The following is a 16,776-nucleotide window of genomic DNA, read 5'->3' on the forward strand; positions in this document are numbered from 1 at the left end:
GTTGCTTCATGTGCTTGATTAAACAAGTTCCCAACTGTCAAAGTTACAGCAACCTAAACCTCGAAGGAAGTGGGGAGATGACATGCTTCAAAACATCACTTTACAGAGTCATTCACCTAATCCTGATACGATGACCACCACTCCAATTCAGCAGTGAATTAATTACAAGTTTATGTATTCTGTTCATTGCCACATAATTCCTCAGTTACAACCCTGTAAAAGCCACAGTTGGTGACTCCAAAACTTCAGGTACAGAACATAAACTGGCACAATTGAAACCAAATCAAGGTGTAAACATCAGGAAAGTCATCATGTACCACAAAACAGTTAAGCACAACATAAAGGTTTGATCAAGCCTAAAGCTCATCTATTATCAGAAAAATCACATACATTACAAATGTTTAAGAAAGGATTTATTTATTTCTTTATTTTGCAATCTTCATTTACTAGGTCACTTAGCTGGGATGCAATCCATGAAAATACAAATCACAATGTAACTTTCTAATTTTATCGCTATTTAGGGGGTAGTAGGAGAAAGGAGGTGTCATGGAGTTAAAGCTACCAAGTTTTGTGGAGATAATGAGACACAAAGGAGCAAAGTGACATTTATGTGCTTTGGTTTGTAAGTCCCTGTCATTTGTCCCTGTCTGGATGTAACCAACTAACACTGAGGACAAAGATTCAGACAGATCTGGTTGGATGGCACCATCTCGTGGCTACAAAGCCACAGTCTCGAAGGCTGGGGGCAAGGCCTTTTGCTGTCTACTCATTTATTTCATATCACACTGTAGGCTCCTTCAAATAATAGCTTTTACAGCTGTGACTTTAACTAGAACTATTAATTTCTGACTTGAAATTACAACTCACATTCAAGATAATTGACAACAAGAAGAAAATTCTCATTCTTTCTACACCCAATATTTTAAGTGTTGTGTCTACACTGTATTGCACAGAAATACCCAAATTATTTTGTTATTCTAAAATCCTGGGGTTTTTTTTTTGTTGTTGTTGTTTGTTTTTGTTTTTTTTTTCATGGCTGTAGACTTGCACGTTATTACTTTCTCATGCTCTCAATATGCCATAAAGACCAGTTGGATGTATGAAGGGGTGATGCTGATACTGGGAGAAACAGAGGAGATGAGATTTTTTGTTTGTCATTTTTTTCTCATTACCTGAATGAATTTTGTAAAGTCATACAATTGTTTGAGGTGGAAGAGATCTTTAAAGGTCATCTAGTTGAACTTCCCTGCATTGAACAGGAATACCTACAGCTAGATCAGGCTGCTCAGAGCCCCATCCAGACTGTCTCCATGAGCAGGGCTTCCACCTCCTTTCAGGACATCCTGTTTAGTGCCTCATTTCCATTACTGTAAGAAGTTTTTCCTTATATCCAATTTAATCTCCTTTCTCTTAGTCTGAAACCATTTACCCTTGTCCTGTCACAACAAACCCTGCTAAAGCACCTGTTGCCTTCTTTCTTACAGCCCCTCTTTAGATACTAAAAGGCTGCTGTCAGGTTTCCCTGGAGTCTTTTCCGGGCTAAACAGCCCCAGCTCTCTCAGCTTGTCATTTTAGGAGAGGTGCCCCATCCCTTGGATTATTTTTATGGCCCTCCCCTGATGTGCTTTAGCAGGTCCGTGTCTCTCTGAGAGACTGAGGACTCCAGAAATTTCAATTTATAGTAATGGAATTTTTCCTAGTTTGTGTTTTTCTTGCCTGTGACAGCAAGTGGTACGTTATCACCCTGTCCCTCCTTTGACCCATGTGCTTTCTCATCCTATATTCTCCTGTTCTGTTGCAGAGGAGGAGTGAGAGTGGCTGGTAGCCACTCAGGCTGCTAGCCAAGGCTAACATGGCACAGCAAGAAACAGAAATGGGCAACTGCAAAGAGATGTTCTTGCAAGAGCTCTGTGGGAGGGCTGAAGCAGATTTCTTGAAGATATTCCAGATCATACAGTAAATAAATTGCCAGTAATCTATGCTGACATGTGTCCAGAAAGGCTACGTTATGGAAGTTACTGTAGATACTTTCCTTTATCTATACAACATTGTTTTTCACTTTAGTTTTCTCTTATTATCTTATTAATGCAGTTATCTTGTTGAAATTTGTCTAGGAGCTACCAGATCTGGCAGCTTTACAGAAGCAATACTGCAGGGATGATGCAGCTCCATGCCCCTAGTTCCAGCCAGCAGTGAGCCTGAGCACGTATTCCCAGCAGGCACAGAGTGAAACGTACCCAGCTCCTGGGCCATCTGAGCTACTAGCTTTGTGGACACTCCTACTGATGCTGGAGCACCCTCACTCACTCCAGTTGTCCTGGTCCCATTCCAGTTGCTGCACTCAAACCCCCATACACCCACATGCATACCAAACAGAGAGGCTTTTACCTAGGAAGAGTTAGAAATAGGGTTTAATAAGGAGATAGGACAGACTGCTCTGATGAGGCACAAGATGCATATGGCAGACAAGTGTATCAAACCATAACCACCCTTACAGGCCCCTTAATCTTCTTAGTCTCCATGTTAATTCTCCTTTTATCCCCTAAATATGCCACGAAATGTCTTGTGCAATCCCAACATGCTATGTGCCTCATAACCTGGGCAGTCCTTCCTGCCTTGGTCAAAATATAATGTGGAGGTGAAATGTTATGTAGGTTCTGAAGTGACTTTTGCATTCATTTATTTTCAAATACAAGTCTAAAGTTTATGTTTACCCACATGAATATTATTGTGTTCACTATTTTCATGCAGTTATTTATACTAGTTGTGTACTAAGAGCTTCAAGTAACATATTTCTGCATTCTCAGCATGAGACAATGTTCATGACAAAGATAATGTCCACATTACAAACAGGAGAATGGAGTTTAGAAAGAAGAAAAAGTGTCCCATTTCCTGAATAAATTCACTTTACTGCTTTAATACATTACAAATTTATTTGTTACATGCGTAAAGCAATGCAATATAAAATAATCATTCCACATCAGAAAAAAATTAGCTTTATAGCATCATCATTGCAGTGCATCAGAAGTATCCTGAATATGTGCAGAATATACTCACGTAAAGTGCTGTAGCTGTAGCAAACTGATTTCCATAGACAAATCTTAAATATTAAAATGCTGCAGATCAGAGGCTGAGATGAAAATCAGCTGACTGATACCCATTCAGACTCTGGAACTATGTCTTTTTCTTTCTTTCCTATTTAATTATTTTAGGGTTTTTTTTTTGTTGTTGTTACTGTAATTATCATTACATGCTATGTTGCTAACAGTTACATAGTAACTAACAAAATTAGGTTTTCATCTTCACACCAGAGTACCAATAAATCCCATCCAAAGAGCACATAGCCTACACGACAGGTCAGAAATTAATAACAAATAAGAAATTAATTGGAATATACGCAATCCCCATTAATCGCCTGCATTATTGATGACAAATACAGGAAAAATATGAGAAAAAGAACAACTTTACAGCCATGTAAATGATAGGAGGACAAGCAAGAGGCAGCATGATGAATGTACAAAAGCAATAATGTAAAATGAAATGACAGTTTTGCACGGTATATATTAAAATACACAACAGTGTTTACAAAATGCTGCAGCTAAAATTCACAAAAAGAAAAATACACCAAGGAACATATTCTGCAGAAATGGGCTGAATGACCGTGACTATTTTCTGCATCATTTAATACCACTTAAGTCAAGATGTTAATCTTAGTCCATATGGTTTGACTTCTGTACGCATTACTTTCAGGACAAATACTAAACAGACTTGGTCACACACTAGCAATGTTATAAGCTATCATCATTCTGCTTGCTGCTGTTCTCTTCAACACCAACATTCTCACTATTAAGCACTGTGTGATATATACTCAAGGATGCCCTTGGAATTCAGCTGAACACAGCAAGAAATAAAAGACAAGGCACTGTGATAAAAAAATAATTGTAAGGAAGGGTATGACATGATGTATAAGGAGTTATAAATCTCAATCTTGAGTTTCTACTCTGATTTTTTTTTTCTTAATAAGGTGCTATATTAAAACTGAATAAGGATATAATCACTGAGGACAACAATAAAATTGTAGTAGTCCTCTCTGTTTGTAGATGCATCTGTTAATCACCAGATTAAAAACGATTCAACTTTACTAGAATTACTGTTCAGAATTATCCTAGGCTTGATTCTCTAGTTAGCAGAAGTTGCACATACTAATTATCTCTGACAGCCTGGGTTTAAACATTTAGGCTAGAAAGTGTTTTCTTCAGTTTTACATCAGATAAATTTCAGATTCAGTTTATCTTTTGATAGCATTGAACATACTGTACTTCTTTCCAGGGAACTGCTTTCCTGTATTACTTTTCTGTCCATTGGAATATATGAAAGGGAACAGTCGAAACACAAGCAGTCTGATAACTGAACAAAACTTTGTTAATTCAACATTGATGAATGTAGCAGAGGGCATCTCTTAGCAGATCCCACACATCTTATTTTTAGTCCTTCAACTCCAACTGCAAAACTGTTCCAGAACTTCCCCCTCTCCTGATCAGAACACTTGTAGTTTACAGCTTATATTTTTTCACAGACAGATTATAGCGGTTCATGCTATACCAAATTTTTGGCAAGCTACATTGGCTTCTTCTTCACTTGCTCTTGTATCTCCACTAATTTACAGTGAGCTTAAGCTTTCCTGCTTTTCAGCATATCACTTCTGTGACTACAAGGGTAGTTGCAGTCATAGACTTTTCTAGCAGTACAGGATGTTATTTTTCCAGTTTATTCATTCAGGAAGTTATTTAATCACAGAAGATCTTTTGATCCTTTCTTTTTAAATGTACTTAGTAAAGGACCTGATATATCTAGAAATGAAATAGCTAACAAAAAATATTTATAAATATTACACAGTGATACCCTCAATTGTCTCTGTGGTTAAAGAAAATAAAGAAAATAAAATGGACTAAAGTACTTATGTGCACTAAGTACAAGTAAATATGAGAATAAGTATTTTAATACTATACTAGCTACCTACACAATGTATAAGTCTTAAGGGAAAAAAATGTTTACCTTTTATTGCAACTATAAAACTGGGTCTTTCTTCAGTCAGTCTCCATTCACAAAAGATCAATGTAATGCACTGAGCAAATGTAAATTACTGTCCAAAAATTCTAACTTAGGTGAAATTTCCCTGCTTGAGCTCTTTATGCTTCACTTCAAAATATAACCAGCATATTTTTATTTACCATTCAAAAGAGAAATGTACGTATTAAATTACTGGATGTACACTTTTCTTCACTGCCACACTTCTTTGGAGTTTCAGTGCTAGAAATACAGCGATAGTGTGCTTGATCTTGGCTTAGGCAAAGTTGGACAGACAGTGGTGTTTTAGTTTTGTTGATTACCCCACCAGCACCCTTACTGTATGTTTTTCTGCTACTGTTTTGAAATCCCAGTCACTGTGCCTGCCAACCTGATTGTACTATATCAGCAATACTACTCCCACAGCCACTATTTCACATCTGATGTACCAGCTGGGGCTGTGTTAACATCACTTCTAGCACAGCAGAGGACAAGCAGATGAGAAGCAGCACTACTTATAGAATGATCTGGTGGGCAACTGCACGCTCACATATCATCGTTCTGTTGCATGGGAAAATGAAACCCATTCTGTCCTAGCTAAACTGGCATATAGGGAGATATTTGAAGAAGCAGATTATTAAATGCTTGGAGTCACAAGATAGCAGTTTTGGTTGCCCACAGGATCTGTGTATGATTTAGTCTCTGTGGTGACAAAGATCCAACTTGAAAAATAAGGCTCAGTGTTTCCAAAGCACAGTTAATAGCTGCAGGTTTTGTATTATTTTTTTGTCTATCTAAATCCAGGTAGAATTTCAATATTGAATGAATGTCATCATTGCTTTTCCACATTCTGATTGCTAGTTTTCTGAAGAGTCCCTTCCTTCTAATATTTAGGCACTAATTTGACACCCATTAATGTTTATGTTTTCTTATGTTTCCTACTTCCTTTTCCCACTTTTTATGGTGCTCAGGATAATGGTATGATGGCCAAAAAGAAATGTGCACACAGTACAACAATGCTTCTGAAATATGTTACCACAGGTACTAAGTCTCTATCCAAAGCAATTGTCTTTAAGTATATCATTATAATAAATTAATATTTATGAAGCATTTGAAGACATCAGCTGCTTAACAAATGCAAAATTAACGAGGATCACTAAACAGTTTTACAATCAATTCACTATCAAAGTGCTTACAGAACTCCATCTTTACATAGTACCTCACTGACATAAGAGTTTAGAGGTCTCTGGTTTTCCATGACTGCTTGCAGATGATCACCAAGAAATGTGACATCACATAGAATAAAAACAGAATAAAAATAAAGCTAAAATAATTTGTATTTTAAAGGAAGAACACAAACAATTGTTATTTTTTTCCATAGGAACTTGTGTATTGGTGTACATAAGGAAGTTTCTAGTAGTCTGGTTCTAAAGAGCTGAGGAAAATAAGTTTGAGGAGGCAAAAAAAATGAAAATGGTCAGTGAGCTGATAACAGAAAGCACAGAAGTAACTACTCTGCCTTTAAGTTTCTGTACAAGGTAAGAGGAAAGCTTGTTTTGAAAACCTGGAAGCAGCACCACTCCATCCTACAGTGCCTGCTTTGGGTAATATTGATTCTGGCCTTCAAAATAAAAATCAGCTTTGAAGCTATGGTGATGTAGCTTTTGTATAAACAGTCCCACTGACTGTGAGAAGTGCCATATCTACTGTCCACTGCTTGGCTGTGGATTAGTAGGTTGTATTTTTCATCATAGGCTTTCATACTGTGCAGAGTGATCAAGTGCCTGCATAAAGTTCTGAAAACCTTTGTTCTCAGAATGAGCCTCCTCTTTCTGAGTACTTTCTCAAAGGTTTTCCAGGTTGCATCTTCAGCTGTGCAGCTGCCTTTAGGTCTCAGGAGCTGAATGGACTCATCCAGGAACTGATGAACAAGGCTGTTTTATCCACACTGTGAGGAACACAAACATGGGTACAGCACCACTTAGTTCCTTCTTTTCATTTTTGTCTTTTCAGCTCAAAGAGAGCTAAGAAAAAAGGGAAGCAGGACTGGGATAGTGACATCCCAGAAGACAGAAATCAGTGCTTTTGTTCTAAGGGCACTGAGCTACACAGAGACTTAGAGATGCTTGATAAACAGCAGCTGGAGACCAATTATTAGATAGAATCACAGAATGGCTTGGGTTGGAAGGGACCTCAAATATCATCTAGTTCCAACTCTCCTGCTGTGTGCAGGGCCGCCAACCACACAATCAGGCACTAGACCTGGGATCTAAGGACAAGTATATCCTTATACTTATTTAAGGATAAGGTTTGACTGAAAGAAGAAGTGCTTCTTAGGTATTTTAGGTACTGATACATAGTTATGTTGGTTCACTCATTCACTGGACTGGTACCAAACTAGAGCAGTAGAGTACCTGGCCCTACTGTTCAGAATCAGCTTGGAAAAGGAGTACTTTGCCCATTACCGAAAGGACAGTTTTTCTGGGTAAAGGACAGTGGTTTTTAACAGCTTAACAACAGTTAACAGATAATTTAAAAAAATATCTGAATAAAATCAAAGAGGAGTTTTAGACAGCAAAGTGGAATAATTCACAGTAAACATGGGCAAGGACCCTACAGCTGTTTTTAATGAAAAGTTGAGGAACTTTCATGGCTTGTTTGAACCCTGTTTCGTAACAGGGCTGTTCCCAAAATGTGTGACTTTCTAAACTTAAACATGTACTCACCAACTATTCTTTCTTTTCAATTATTCCTGTGAAGGGGAAAAAAAATACCACATTTTTGTACATTCTGATCTACACAACAGTTTGTTATAGTATATCATGTAGGTTCTAATTTGCCAAATATTGTCATGCTTTTGGATTGCTTGTTTGAGAGGATAACTTTTCTCACATTATGTAAAAGAGGTATTCTCTGTACCCCAGAGACTGAAAAGCTCTCAGTCTGTATTTTCTCCTTCTCATGAAGAACAGCTTTGTTTATGACTCTGGGCTAAAATATTCAGAAAATCAGAAAGCTGTACATTGGAGCATGGGTGGCCCTGATTTCATTTTCAATACTGACATAGTGACAAAGGGTAACATACTGTACTTGACTATTTGAGATGTGTTTTTGATCAACCCTTGATCAAAATCAACCGAAGTGTTCTCCATGTTTTGCCTTGTTGCTTCAAACTTCCCATATATTCAATTTAAATGCAGGAGATATGCCAGATTTGTCCTGTTGCCCTTGGCATACACTGAACTCCTGAACTCCTGAACAGTGTACTACAATGTCCTTTTAAGCTTGACTTTCACTACGCATTCAGATAAGCCCAAAAGTTTCAGTCTTAGCAGCATTTTTGACATACTCAGAAGAACTTTCCTCTGCATAGAAAGTGGAGTAATAATAATTCATCAATCCTGCATGTGCGTACACTTTTGCAACAAGGAGATATATTCATGAGCTGTTCTGAAGATGCAATTCAGACCTATGACTCTGCAAGTCTTTTTCTCCAGAAGGATCTAGAAGCTATAGCTCTGTCCAAATCTCTGATATAAATCAGTCTGAAAAAGAGCAACATCAGCACCTTCATTCATCAGACTTAGCACTTATAAAACATTTCTCAGACTATGGTACAAGCCAAAGGCAAAACTCTGTATTGAACTTAATGGTGCACTGGGTTAATGAGGCATGTCTTGTTATGTTCATGTCTCTGCACGTTCATATCATGGCATACTAGGTTCATCTTCATTTTCTGTGAACTGTTATAACATTTATTGCACATTATTAAAACTCAGTTCTTCAAAGTAAATAGAAAGTTTCTATGAATACAAATCAATAACACGAAAAGCCAAATCTGCATCAATAATTTCCGATCACGCCTTCTCTCTTTTGCCATGAAAACAACAGAAGGAGGCTCTCCTCTCTCTCAGTGTAAAATTTCTAAATTACATTATTCATCACATTAGTGATACTTACCAAACTTAGTTGTTTTGAAAGATGTGACAAGACTGAAGAAAGATGACAGAGCAGCATCTTGGGACAAAAGAACTGTGAAGTTTAAATGCAAAATCCTGTAATTGATTGAAGGCTACATTCTGTACCCATATGCCCACATATTGATCTTATCAGGATCAATAAGAGCCATGGATTTTTGTATAAGGACAGATTTTTGTCCGCAGACATCACTCAGCAAAAGATTGTGTTGAATATAAAAAAGGTCTGTACTTACAGACTAAAATTATCAACAACAAAATGGCAGACAATCCTCCCAGAAAATACCTGTGAACATAACAATAAAGTTCAGAGAAAATCAGGGGATGCATAAATAGATGACTGGGTGAAGGAGGAGGCTTTTGCAGATAACCAACTGATCTCTTCTAGGTGAATGGCAATGTGAAACCTTAAGTTACTCGAGCTATTGAGGAAAACCACCTAGAAATAAGGATAGCAACATTGCCACCCTGAGAGAAACACCCGTATTAGTCACTTGGAAAGATACAGATCTATTCTGATTCTCCTCAGGTTTCCACAATCCTTGTCAAAAACATGCTTGACAAAGTAGGCATCTGCACACATATTTCTTATTTTTGTGCATACTCATATAGCTGAGATATTTGCCTGCATTGACAATTGTGAAAATATGATAACATAAGATATATCTCTTTGCAAAATTGACTCATTTATGTTTTATTCACCAGGTGAAATACAGTAAGCATTAATATAAGAAAGCAACAAATTACAAAGTTTAAAAGGATTACCTTGTACATACTGAAATGATTAAACACACCATCAGAGCAGCGATCTGAGCCAGAAAATTTGGCACTGTATTGGATTCTGAAAGAAAAATAAGGAAAACAATTCTCATGAATTTTCAAGAAAGTAAATACATGACAGAAGGTATTAGTAAAGACTACCCTCAGCCCATGAGGCTAGCAGTTTCTCTCTGTTTTTATAAGAATTCACCTAGACTGGTTCAAAGCAGAAACCTAATTTTCATGCTCTGGGTGTATCCCTGGAGTCTTTTTCCCCCACAGCCATAGAGACTCTTTGCCCTTCAACGCTTGCAGAAAACAAGCACTTCTGAATAATTGCCTTTTTCATGTTTTGTTCCCATGCCCTTTCCTCCATTTTCCTCTTCACTCTACATTTTTCTTTTTATGTTTATTGCTGAAAATAGGAGAGAAAAAGGAAGTAGGGAGAAATGAACCAATAAATACCAATCTTAAGATTTCATTATTTTTAAGCATTTATTTATTTTAATGTACATTTTCATTTTTATGATGTATATCAGCTTTTTTAATGTGAATATTGCTGCTTCACTGTAAGAATGAAGTTTATCAGGATAAGAATCTAACATACCTGCCTTGTTCAGTGTATCTTCATTTCCACTTATCATAAATGGAGAGCAGGATGGTGAGGCACAAAGTGATTTTGCAGGCTCAATAAACTCCTCATCTTTGGTAAGAGAGGCTCCAATAGATGCTGGAATTTGCCCTTGTGGCCCTAACATGTCATATTCACAAGAAAAGTCTGAATTGCCTATAAAAAGTGCATGTATAAATGAGACTTCACAATGGATGAACTTTGAGAATTTGTGGTAACAGATTTTATGAAACAAACAAACAAAACCAAACCAAAACAAACAACACACACAAGACCCTTAATTGTAGGAAGGTTTTCAAATTGTTAGGGGAAGGAATGGCAAGTTCAATGTGTGCAGGAGAAAATAAGCAGAAAAGACAGAACTACATAGAGCATAACACGATGATATTAAAATAACCAGGTGAAAGCAGTCTGAGCCAGATATGAATGGCTGCAGGGCAAACGTCACTGGTGATGTCTTTGTGTTCAAACTCAGTCTATAAATGCCCTTTTGCCACAGAAGTCTTTCTGGAATCACAGTCTCTGAATTTTAATGCCAGGAGCTCAGTTCGCCACTGACAGTTTGATTGCTCATGTACCCTTTACCTGCACATTTTGGAAGAAAATCCAAACAAAACCTACAGGAGATATCAATTCCCACTAAATACAGATTATAATGTGGCTAAATTACTTTGTACATGGTCAGAGCTTACCAGTATCAGTCTGACTGGCCTCTAGTTCACTGCATTTGTCAGGCCAAGGATTGTCTATGTGGGAGGAATCCACAGTGTTGAGAATGGTGCTGCTGGGCCACTGGCTGGAGGCACTGAGACTGAACAAGCTGGCAAGAGACTGTTGTATTTTCTTCCTTCGACGGAATATCCTAGAAAGAAAAGGCTCATTGCTAAGGAAAAGACCTAATTATTCTTAACAAGCAGGAGCAGAGCTCAAAAGTTTGTAGAACTGAAATGGAAGAGCCAGGTTCTCGGTATGGTTTCCAGCTCTGCTGTGGACCCTGGCTATACCACCAGGGATCACTACTGCACACTGCAGTTATGTCAGGGGAAGTAATAACAGCACAGTAATGCATCACGATACTGTGATGCTTCATACTGTGGTACCAAATGATACTTCAGTTGACAGACTTTAATATTGGTTTGGGTACAGGGTCTTATGCGCCCTACAAGTTCCATCCCACCATATACCAATGTGACGTAGCCCGGATTCACTGTCCTTGTACTTTTTTGAACAAAATTTTATATCCCATCCTAAGCCTATGCTTTTTCTGAATTTAGGAGAAAGTTTTCCCCAACAAAGAATAGCAGTTCCAGACTTTTATTTTAATACTTTTCTTTTTATTCCTTATCTTGATAACATCCCATTGGCAAAATGGGTTGTAGCTCTCATTTTTCTTTATTTCACACAACTCCAATTATAGCAACTGTGTACTGCACAGTTTTGGGGTAGTATGACTGCAAATCAAGTGATTTCAATCACTGTACTCTCAAAATTAAATCAGTTTAGATATTCTTATGAAGAAACAACTCCCTGAGCACAGGAAGGATGTGGAAATGTTGGAGTGGGACCAGAAGAGAGCCACAAAGATGATCAGAGGGCTGCAGCACCTCTCCTGTGAAGAAAGGTTGAGGGAGATGAGCTTGTTTAGCTTGGAGAAGAGAAGGCTCTGGGGAGACAACATTGAAACCTTCCAGTATTTGAAGGGAGCTTACAAGCAGGAGGGAGACCTATTTTTTATATGGTCTGATAGCGACAGGACAAGGGGAAATGGCTTTAAACTAAAAGAGGGGACATCTAGGTTAGATGGTAGGAAGAAATTATTTAACTGGAGAGTAATGAGGCACTGGAACAGGTTGCCCAAAAGAAGTTCTGTATGCCCCATCCCTGGAGGTGTTTCAAGGCCAGGCTGAATGGGGCCCTGGGCAGCCTGATCTGGTGGTGGCAACCCTGACCGTGGCAGGGGGTTAAAGATAAACTATCTTTAAGGTCTCTTCCAACCTAAGCCATTATATGATTTTATGATATGCATGAATAAAGAAAAAATAAGAAATTTTCTTAAGCCAAGCTAAATGCAGGCAGCCATGAAGGTATCTTCCAATAAGTCCAGAGATACTGAGCCTATCACCAGCACGGAGTAAAATCTGCATGTAGTTTGCTTACCGAACTAAGTTCTCTTTATAGGTAACGCTTGTCTGGGATGGTGACAGTGTTATGTTGCCATCTTCATCAGAGAGAAAGCTGTCTTCTGTCAAAACATAATAACCATTGGAAAGCAGCCGAGGGCTGCGGCGACATGGGAAGAGGGAGCCTCTCGAAGGGCTTGTGGAACAGCACCTGTAGGCAGTGCCATCATCAAGAAAGGTGCAAGCATAACTGAGGAGGAGAGAAGGAAAAACCTCTGATTCAGAGGATGTCTAGACAGTACAAGACCATGATTTAATGATAAAAAATGTACATATGTCATTGACTCAGTTAATGGGAGCTGGCAGTGACATGGATTTAAAATATGCAGATAATGCCTAGGAGGTTTCAGCCAACCACAGTGTGTCTGCATCACACTTTCCAGAGCTTCAGACTACAGAAGGGTTTCACAAGAGGTGCGGCATTTCATGAATGCACTAAGGCAGCTTGGCTTGAGAAGTGCATGGTGCATTTCTGTGGCAGTGCTTTTCACCAAGGAGATCTGCCAGACCTACACCAGCATGGCGCCATCACAAGTATCCCAGTATTTTGCTCTGGACCTACTGTTACAATCAAGTAATCACTTATGATGATTGACTTTCTTCTCAACAGCTTTGAGTTCCAAGCTGCCATTCAGTGATATTCACGAAAAACTAGGAAGACACTGAATCGATTCAGTGTTTGAAAATGGGTTTCAGTACCAGGTTTCAGAATCCCATACAGCATGTCATGAAGGGGTACCATGATTTCAGCGATGGGGAGACAAGGCGGAAAAGAGATATTCCAAAACCTCATAACTGCAAAGCTAGTGCTTCTAACCCTCCATGGAAGCATTTCTTAAACTAGATTCAGCACTTCATCTCTAGAAACTCTAGAAAACCTCAACTGAAATAAAAGTAATATTAAAAAAGTGTAATTTTCCTCAATACCTTTGAAAAATACGTTCTGAGAGGCTGTGTCTGTGTTCTCCATCAAACGCTGTTGAACCTGCAGAGGCCAGATAAGAGAGAGTCATTATCATCTTCACTGACAATTCCACAGGTGACAGGTCTTCACTGACAGGTACCTTATGCAAATCAAAAGACCATAAATAAGCAAAACAAAAACAAAGGAAGTGAAAAATAAAAGAGGAAAGAATGGAGGAAAGACAGTGGCTCTGGCAGGATTGTTTAACATCACCTCAATCAGAACAACACAGAATCAGAGCCAGTCATAGTCAAATATTTGTACAGGTTATTACCTTGGGATATATAATTATTGTTACAAAAGCAATAGCTACAGTAATTTTAATGGTGTTTGCCCAGAAGTCTGGTTCATGCTGAAAATAGTACACATACTGGTTATAGCTACAGAGTGGAATAGAACGACCACCATTACCATTAAGGTATTTCATTTCATCATTTTTTTCAGATAAAATTTGCTGACATACCACAACAGGCATAGGGAGAGAGACAGGGACAAAAATTGACACTAACTTTGTGGCAGGAGACTAAGGAAGTAAATAGGATTTGTCTGGATTACCGTGGCTCAAGTTTGCAAAATGCTGCCAGATGTTCAGCAGCTGTCAGAGTCAATCTTACAAAATATGAGCAATGGCTATCCAGAGGGATATATTTACAACAGATTTACATCTGTTGCTACAAAGAATTATAGATGATATGATCTTTCCTTATATTACCTTATCTCTCTGGTATCTTTAGAGCATCATGCTATTAGTTGATACCTGTCATTCCCCTGTGAGAGAAGATAGGTGAATGACAGGATTTTTTTTTTTTTAATGTTGAAGTATGAGCTGAGGCAAAGAAAATGCATAAAGGTCAGCCTTCCCACTTTGGTAGTCTTGTTTACCCTCATTCAGAGCTCAGTTGCCAGGCACTGCCTGCAGACTGAGCCTTGGGGCCCAGCAGAGTTGCCGAAGAGGGAAGTAAAACTTGCTGAGGTATTTTTTGCAACCAGCCCTATTATGCTATTCCCATACATACTGTTTCTCCAACATTCCAAAAATACATATTTCACTTTCTAGTGGGAAAAAAAACAAACACGCTCTATATTTTTCTCCAGGCAAAAACAATCTGGAGTGGAGGCATAAGATGTCAAGCAGCATCAGCCAGAATGTCACACAACAAACTGCACAAAAGATAGGCATTGTGTGTTTCCCTGACTGACATGTTGTAGACCTATGTTTCATACACAATTAGCTCCTGAGAGATTTTTTCTTACTGCAGGCAAAATCATGCATACAATCACGACTTTCAATTACGCAAAAATATTACACTCAAAAAAAGAGGTTTATCTGAGCACAATATGAAAATACAGGAAAAAACTCAGCAGGTGGTTAGTAGATCCAACCCCAAGTTTTGTCAGCCACCCACGATCCTTCCACACCAAAGTGTTTTCATCAAAAGCCCAGACAAATGTGCACAAATTTACTTCCTCGTGGTGTTGATGTAACATGTGATATTCCATACATCTTGCAAAGGACTGGTTCATACACCTGGGGACAATAGGTAATGTGGATTGCCTGTAAAAGAGTTTAAAAAGAGAGGTATGATTGATTTTACAATGTTTTAAAATCAGGAAGTGTCAATTATTAACATGAATATATAGCACAGTATTAGTTTCAGTATACCACTGGATGTTATCACCTTAGACAAAACTGATTGGCTCTAGGGCAAATTTGTTTCAAAAGGAGTAGGAAATAATACCTCCGCATCAATTAAATCTATTACAATTCTCTAATAATCTGAGAGTTAAACTTCTTTCCAGCTAATGAAACTTGTGTCATCGCTGTAGTGCGCTTTACTCCCCTGGTTATGTTATTGCAAAGCAGCAACCACTAACAAAGACCAACTCTTCAGAATAGTGGCTTACATATGGACAGTGCTGTCATTAAAAAGTATTGACACAAACTGAATGAGATGACAGAACAAACTACAGTCCTTCTGCTGCTAGTTTGAACTGCCTCATAAATTCGCGAGGTACGTGAGGTCTGTCTCCACAGAACTCTTGTTTATCTGCCAGTCTTCACAGAAGTAATACTTCAGATAAAACAGAGTATGTACATATGTTAGAATGGGAAGTGAGATCTCTACATATATAAATATATTACTGGAGAGACAATGAATTTCCCTCTTTCTAAGAAGTATCTGAGCAGTTGTAATTTGCTTTTAGGCTCTTTTAAGTATGGCCAGGCTTCTATAAACAGGCATGAAAAGGCAGTCCAACGGATTGCTCCTCCACTCTCCCTAACGACAATTTTTGGCTTATTCATTAATGAAGAGGGTTCTTGAGCATCTTAATTAACTCAGTGCTGGAGAAGACATGTAAACATCATGTTGCAGACAATGCTTCACAGTGTTCTTGTTCCATTTGCGAGCTATTAGTAACGTGAGAAGCTATAGTAACAATATAAGCAAGCCAAAACAAAGCTTCTGAACCACCACTGTACATTTAATCAAAAGTATATGTAAACCACAAAAAGAGCATCAATACAGAACTTTAACTATGGCATGAGGCCACTCTAAGAAATCTCAATAAAATTGACTTTAAGATGAACATGGCAATGTTTTATGACAAGAATTCAATTCAAAGCTTAAGGCAGCCTCTCCTTCATATGAGAACACCTGGAAACTTGTGTCATAATATAAAGAAAAAGTCATCGTGCAAACCAGAACTTTCCCTCCCCAAATTAAGTTAATCCTTAACACAATGACATCCTCAATTGATAGCCAACAGTAACTTGTGTATGTATGCATTGTAAATACTTACATTAGTATTAAAATATAGGTCTAACTATTACAATAGTTGAACCTTAGGCGATCAGATTTAGTCTATAGTACCTACGAAATAAAAGTGTCTACAAAAACATTTTCATTTATTCACACATATCAGTCATTACTAAAGAGTATTCATATCTTTTCTGCCTGCGGGTAATAATGGTAGCAGCATCCAGAAAAATGTAAAAGTTCCTGAAGAGCAGAATATCAATAATGCAAAGGTTAATCATTTCTCAGCTAAGAGATAAATATATATGTAAAATCTTCCAAACCTGGAAAATCCATTTCACACTGAAAAAATGTACGTCAAAAAGTTTCTCATCAACACCAGAGCCTTTGAGACGTGTGTGTAGGGTGTTCTTTCTGCAGCTTCCTGGAGCAGAATGGC

The 16,776-nt window shown here is 38.1% G+C and overlaps 1 protein-coding gene across 7 annotated transcripts; it reads right to left on the reverse strand.

The window, feature by feature from the left end:
• Positions 1 to 2,888: 2,888 nt before the first annotated feature.
• On the reverse strand, positions 2,889 to 16,776 carry TMEM71 (transmembrane protein 71). Of its 7 annotated transcripts, none has more exons than XM_040695405.2 (12): positions 16,661 to 16,776; positions 14,962 to 15,133; positions 13,542 to 13,599; positions 12,766 to 12,804; positions 12,592 to 12,676; positions 11,127 to 11,296; positions 10,411 to 10,590; positions 9,810 to 9,885; positions 9,281 to 9,330; positions 9,028 to 9,099; positions 7,794 to 7,819; positions 2,889 to 7,015 (listed from the first exon to the last, which is right to left on the reverse strand). In XM_040695405.2, exons 2-11 carry the CDS (start codon positions 15,100 to 15,102, stop codon positions 7,797 to 7,799), a joined length of 894 nt encoding a protein of 297 aa, XP_040551339.1. In that variant the 5' UTR covers positions 15,103 to 15,133; positions 16,661 to 16,776; the 3' UTR covers positions 2,889 to 7,015; positions 7,794 to 7,796. The 7 variants fall into 7 exon arrangements, 6 of the variants coding, with proteins under 6 accessions (XP_040551339.1, XP_040551337.1, XP_040551338.1 ...); XM_040695407.2 differs by having other exon boundaries at positions 6,221 to 6,327; XR_005857239.2 differs by having other exon boundaries at positions 6,256 to 6,327; positions 7,794 to 8,612.

The sequence above is a fragment of the Gallus gallus genome, chromosome 2 (genome assembly GCF_016699485.2).
Source record: "Gallus gallus isolate bGalGal1 chromosome 2, bGalGal1.mat.broiler.GRCg7b, whole genome shotgun sequence".
Taxonomy (NCBI): Eukaryota; Metazoa; Chordata; class Aves; order Galliformes; family Phasianidae; genus Gallus; species Gallus gallus.

Coding starts and splice junctions, on each gene's coding strand:
- TMEM71 (XM_040695403.2), bottom strand. CDS start 15,102: ATGAACCAGTCCTTTGCAAGATGTATGGAATATCACATGTTACATCAA. Junction 13,600..14,961: donor GGTGGCTGACAAAACTTGGG/GTTGGATCTACT, acceptor TGGCCTCTGCAG/GTTCAACAGCGTTTGATGGA. Junction 11,297..12,591: donor TATAAAGAGAACTTAGTTCG/GTAAGCAAACTA, acceptor TTTTCTTTCTAG/GATATTCCGTCGAAGGAAGA.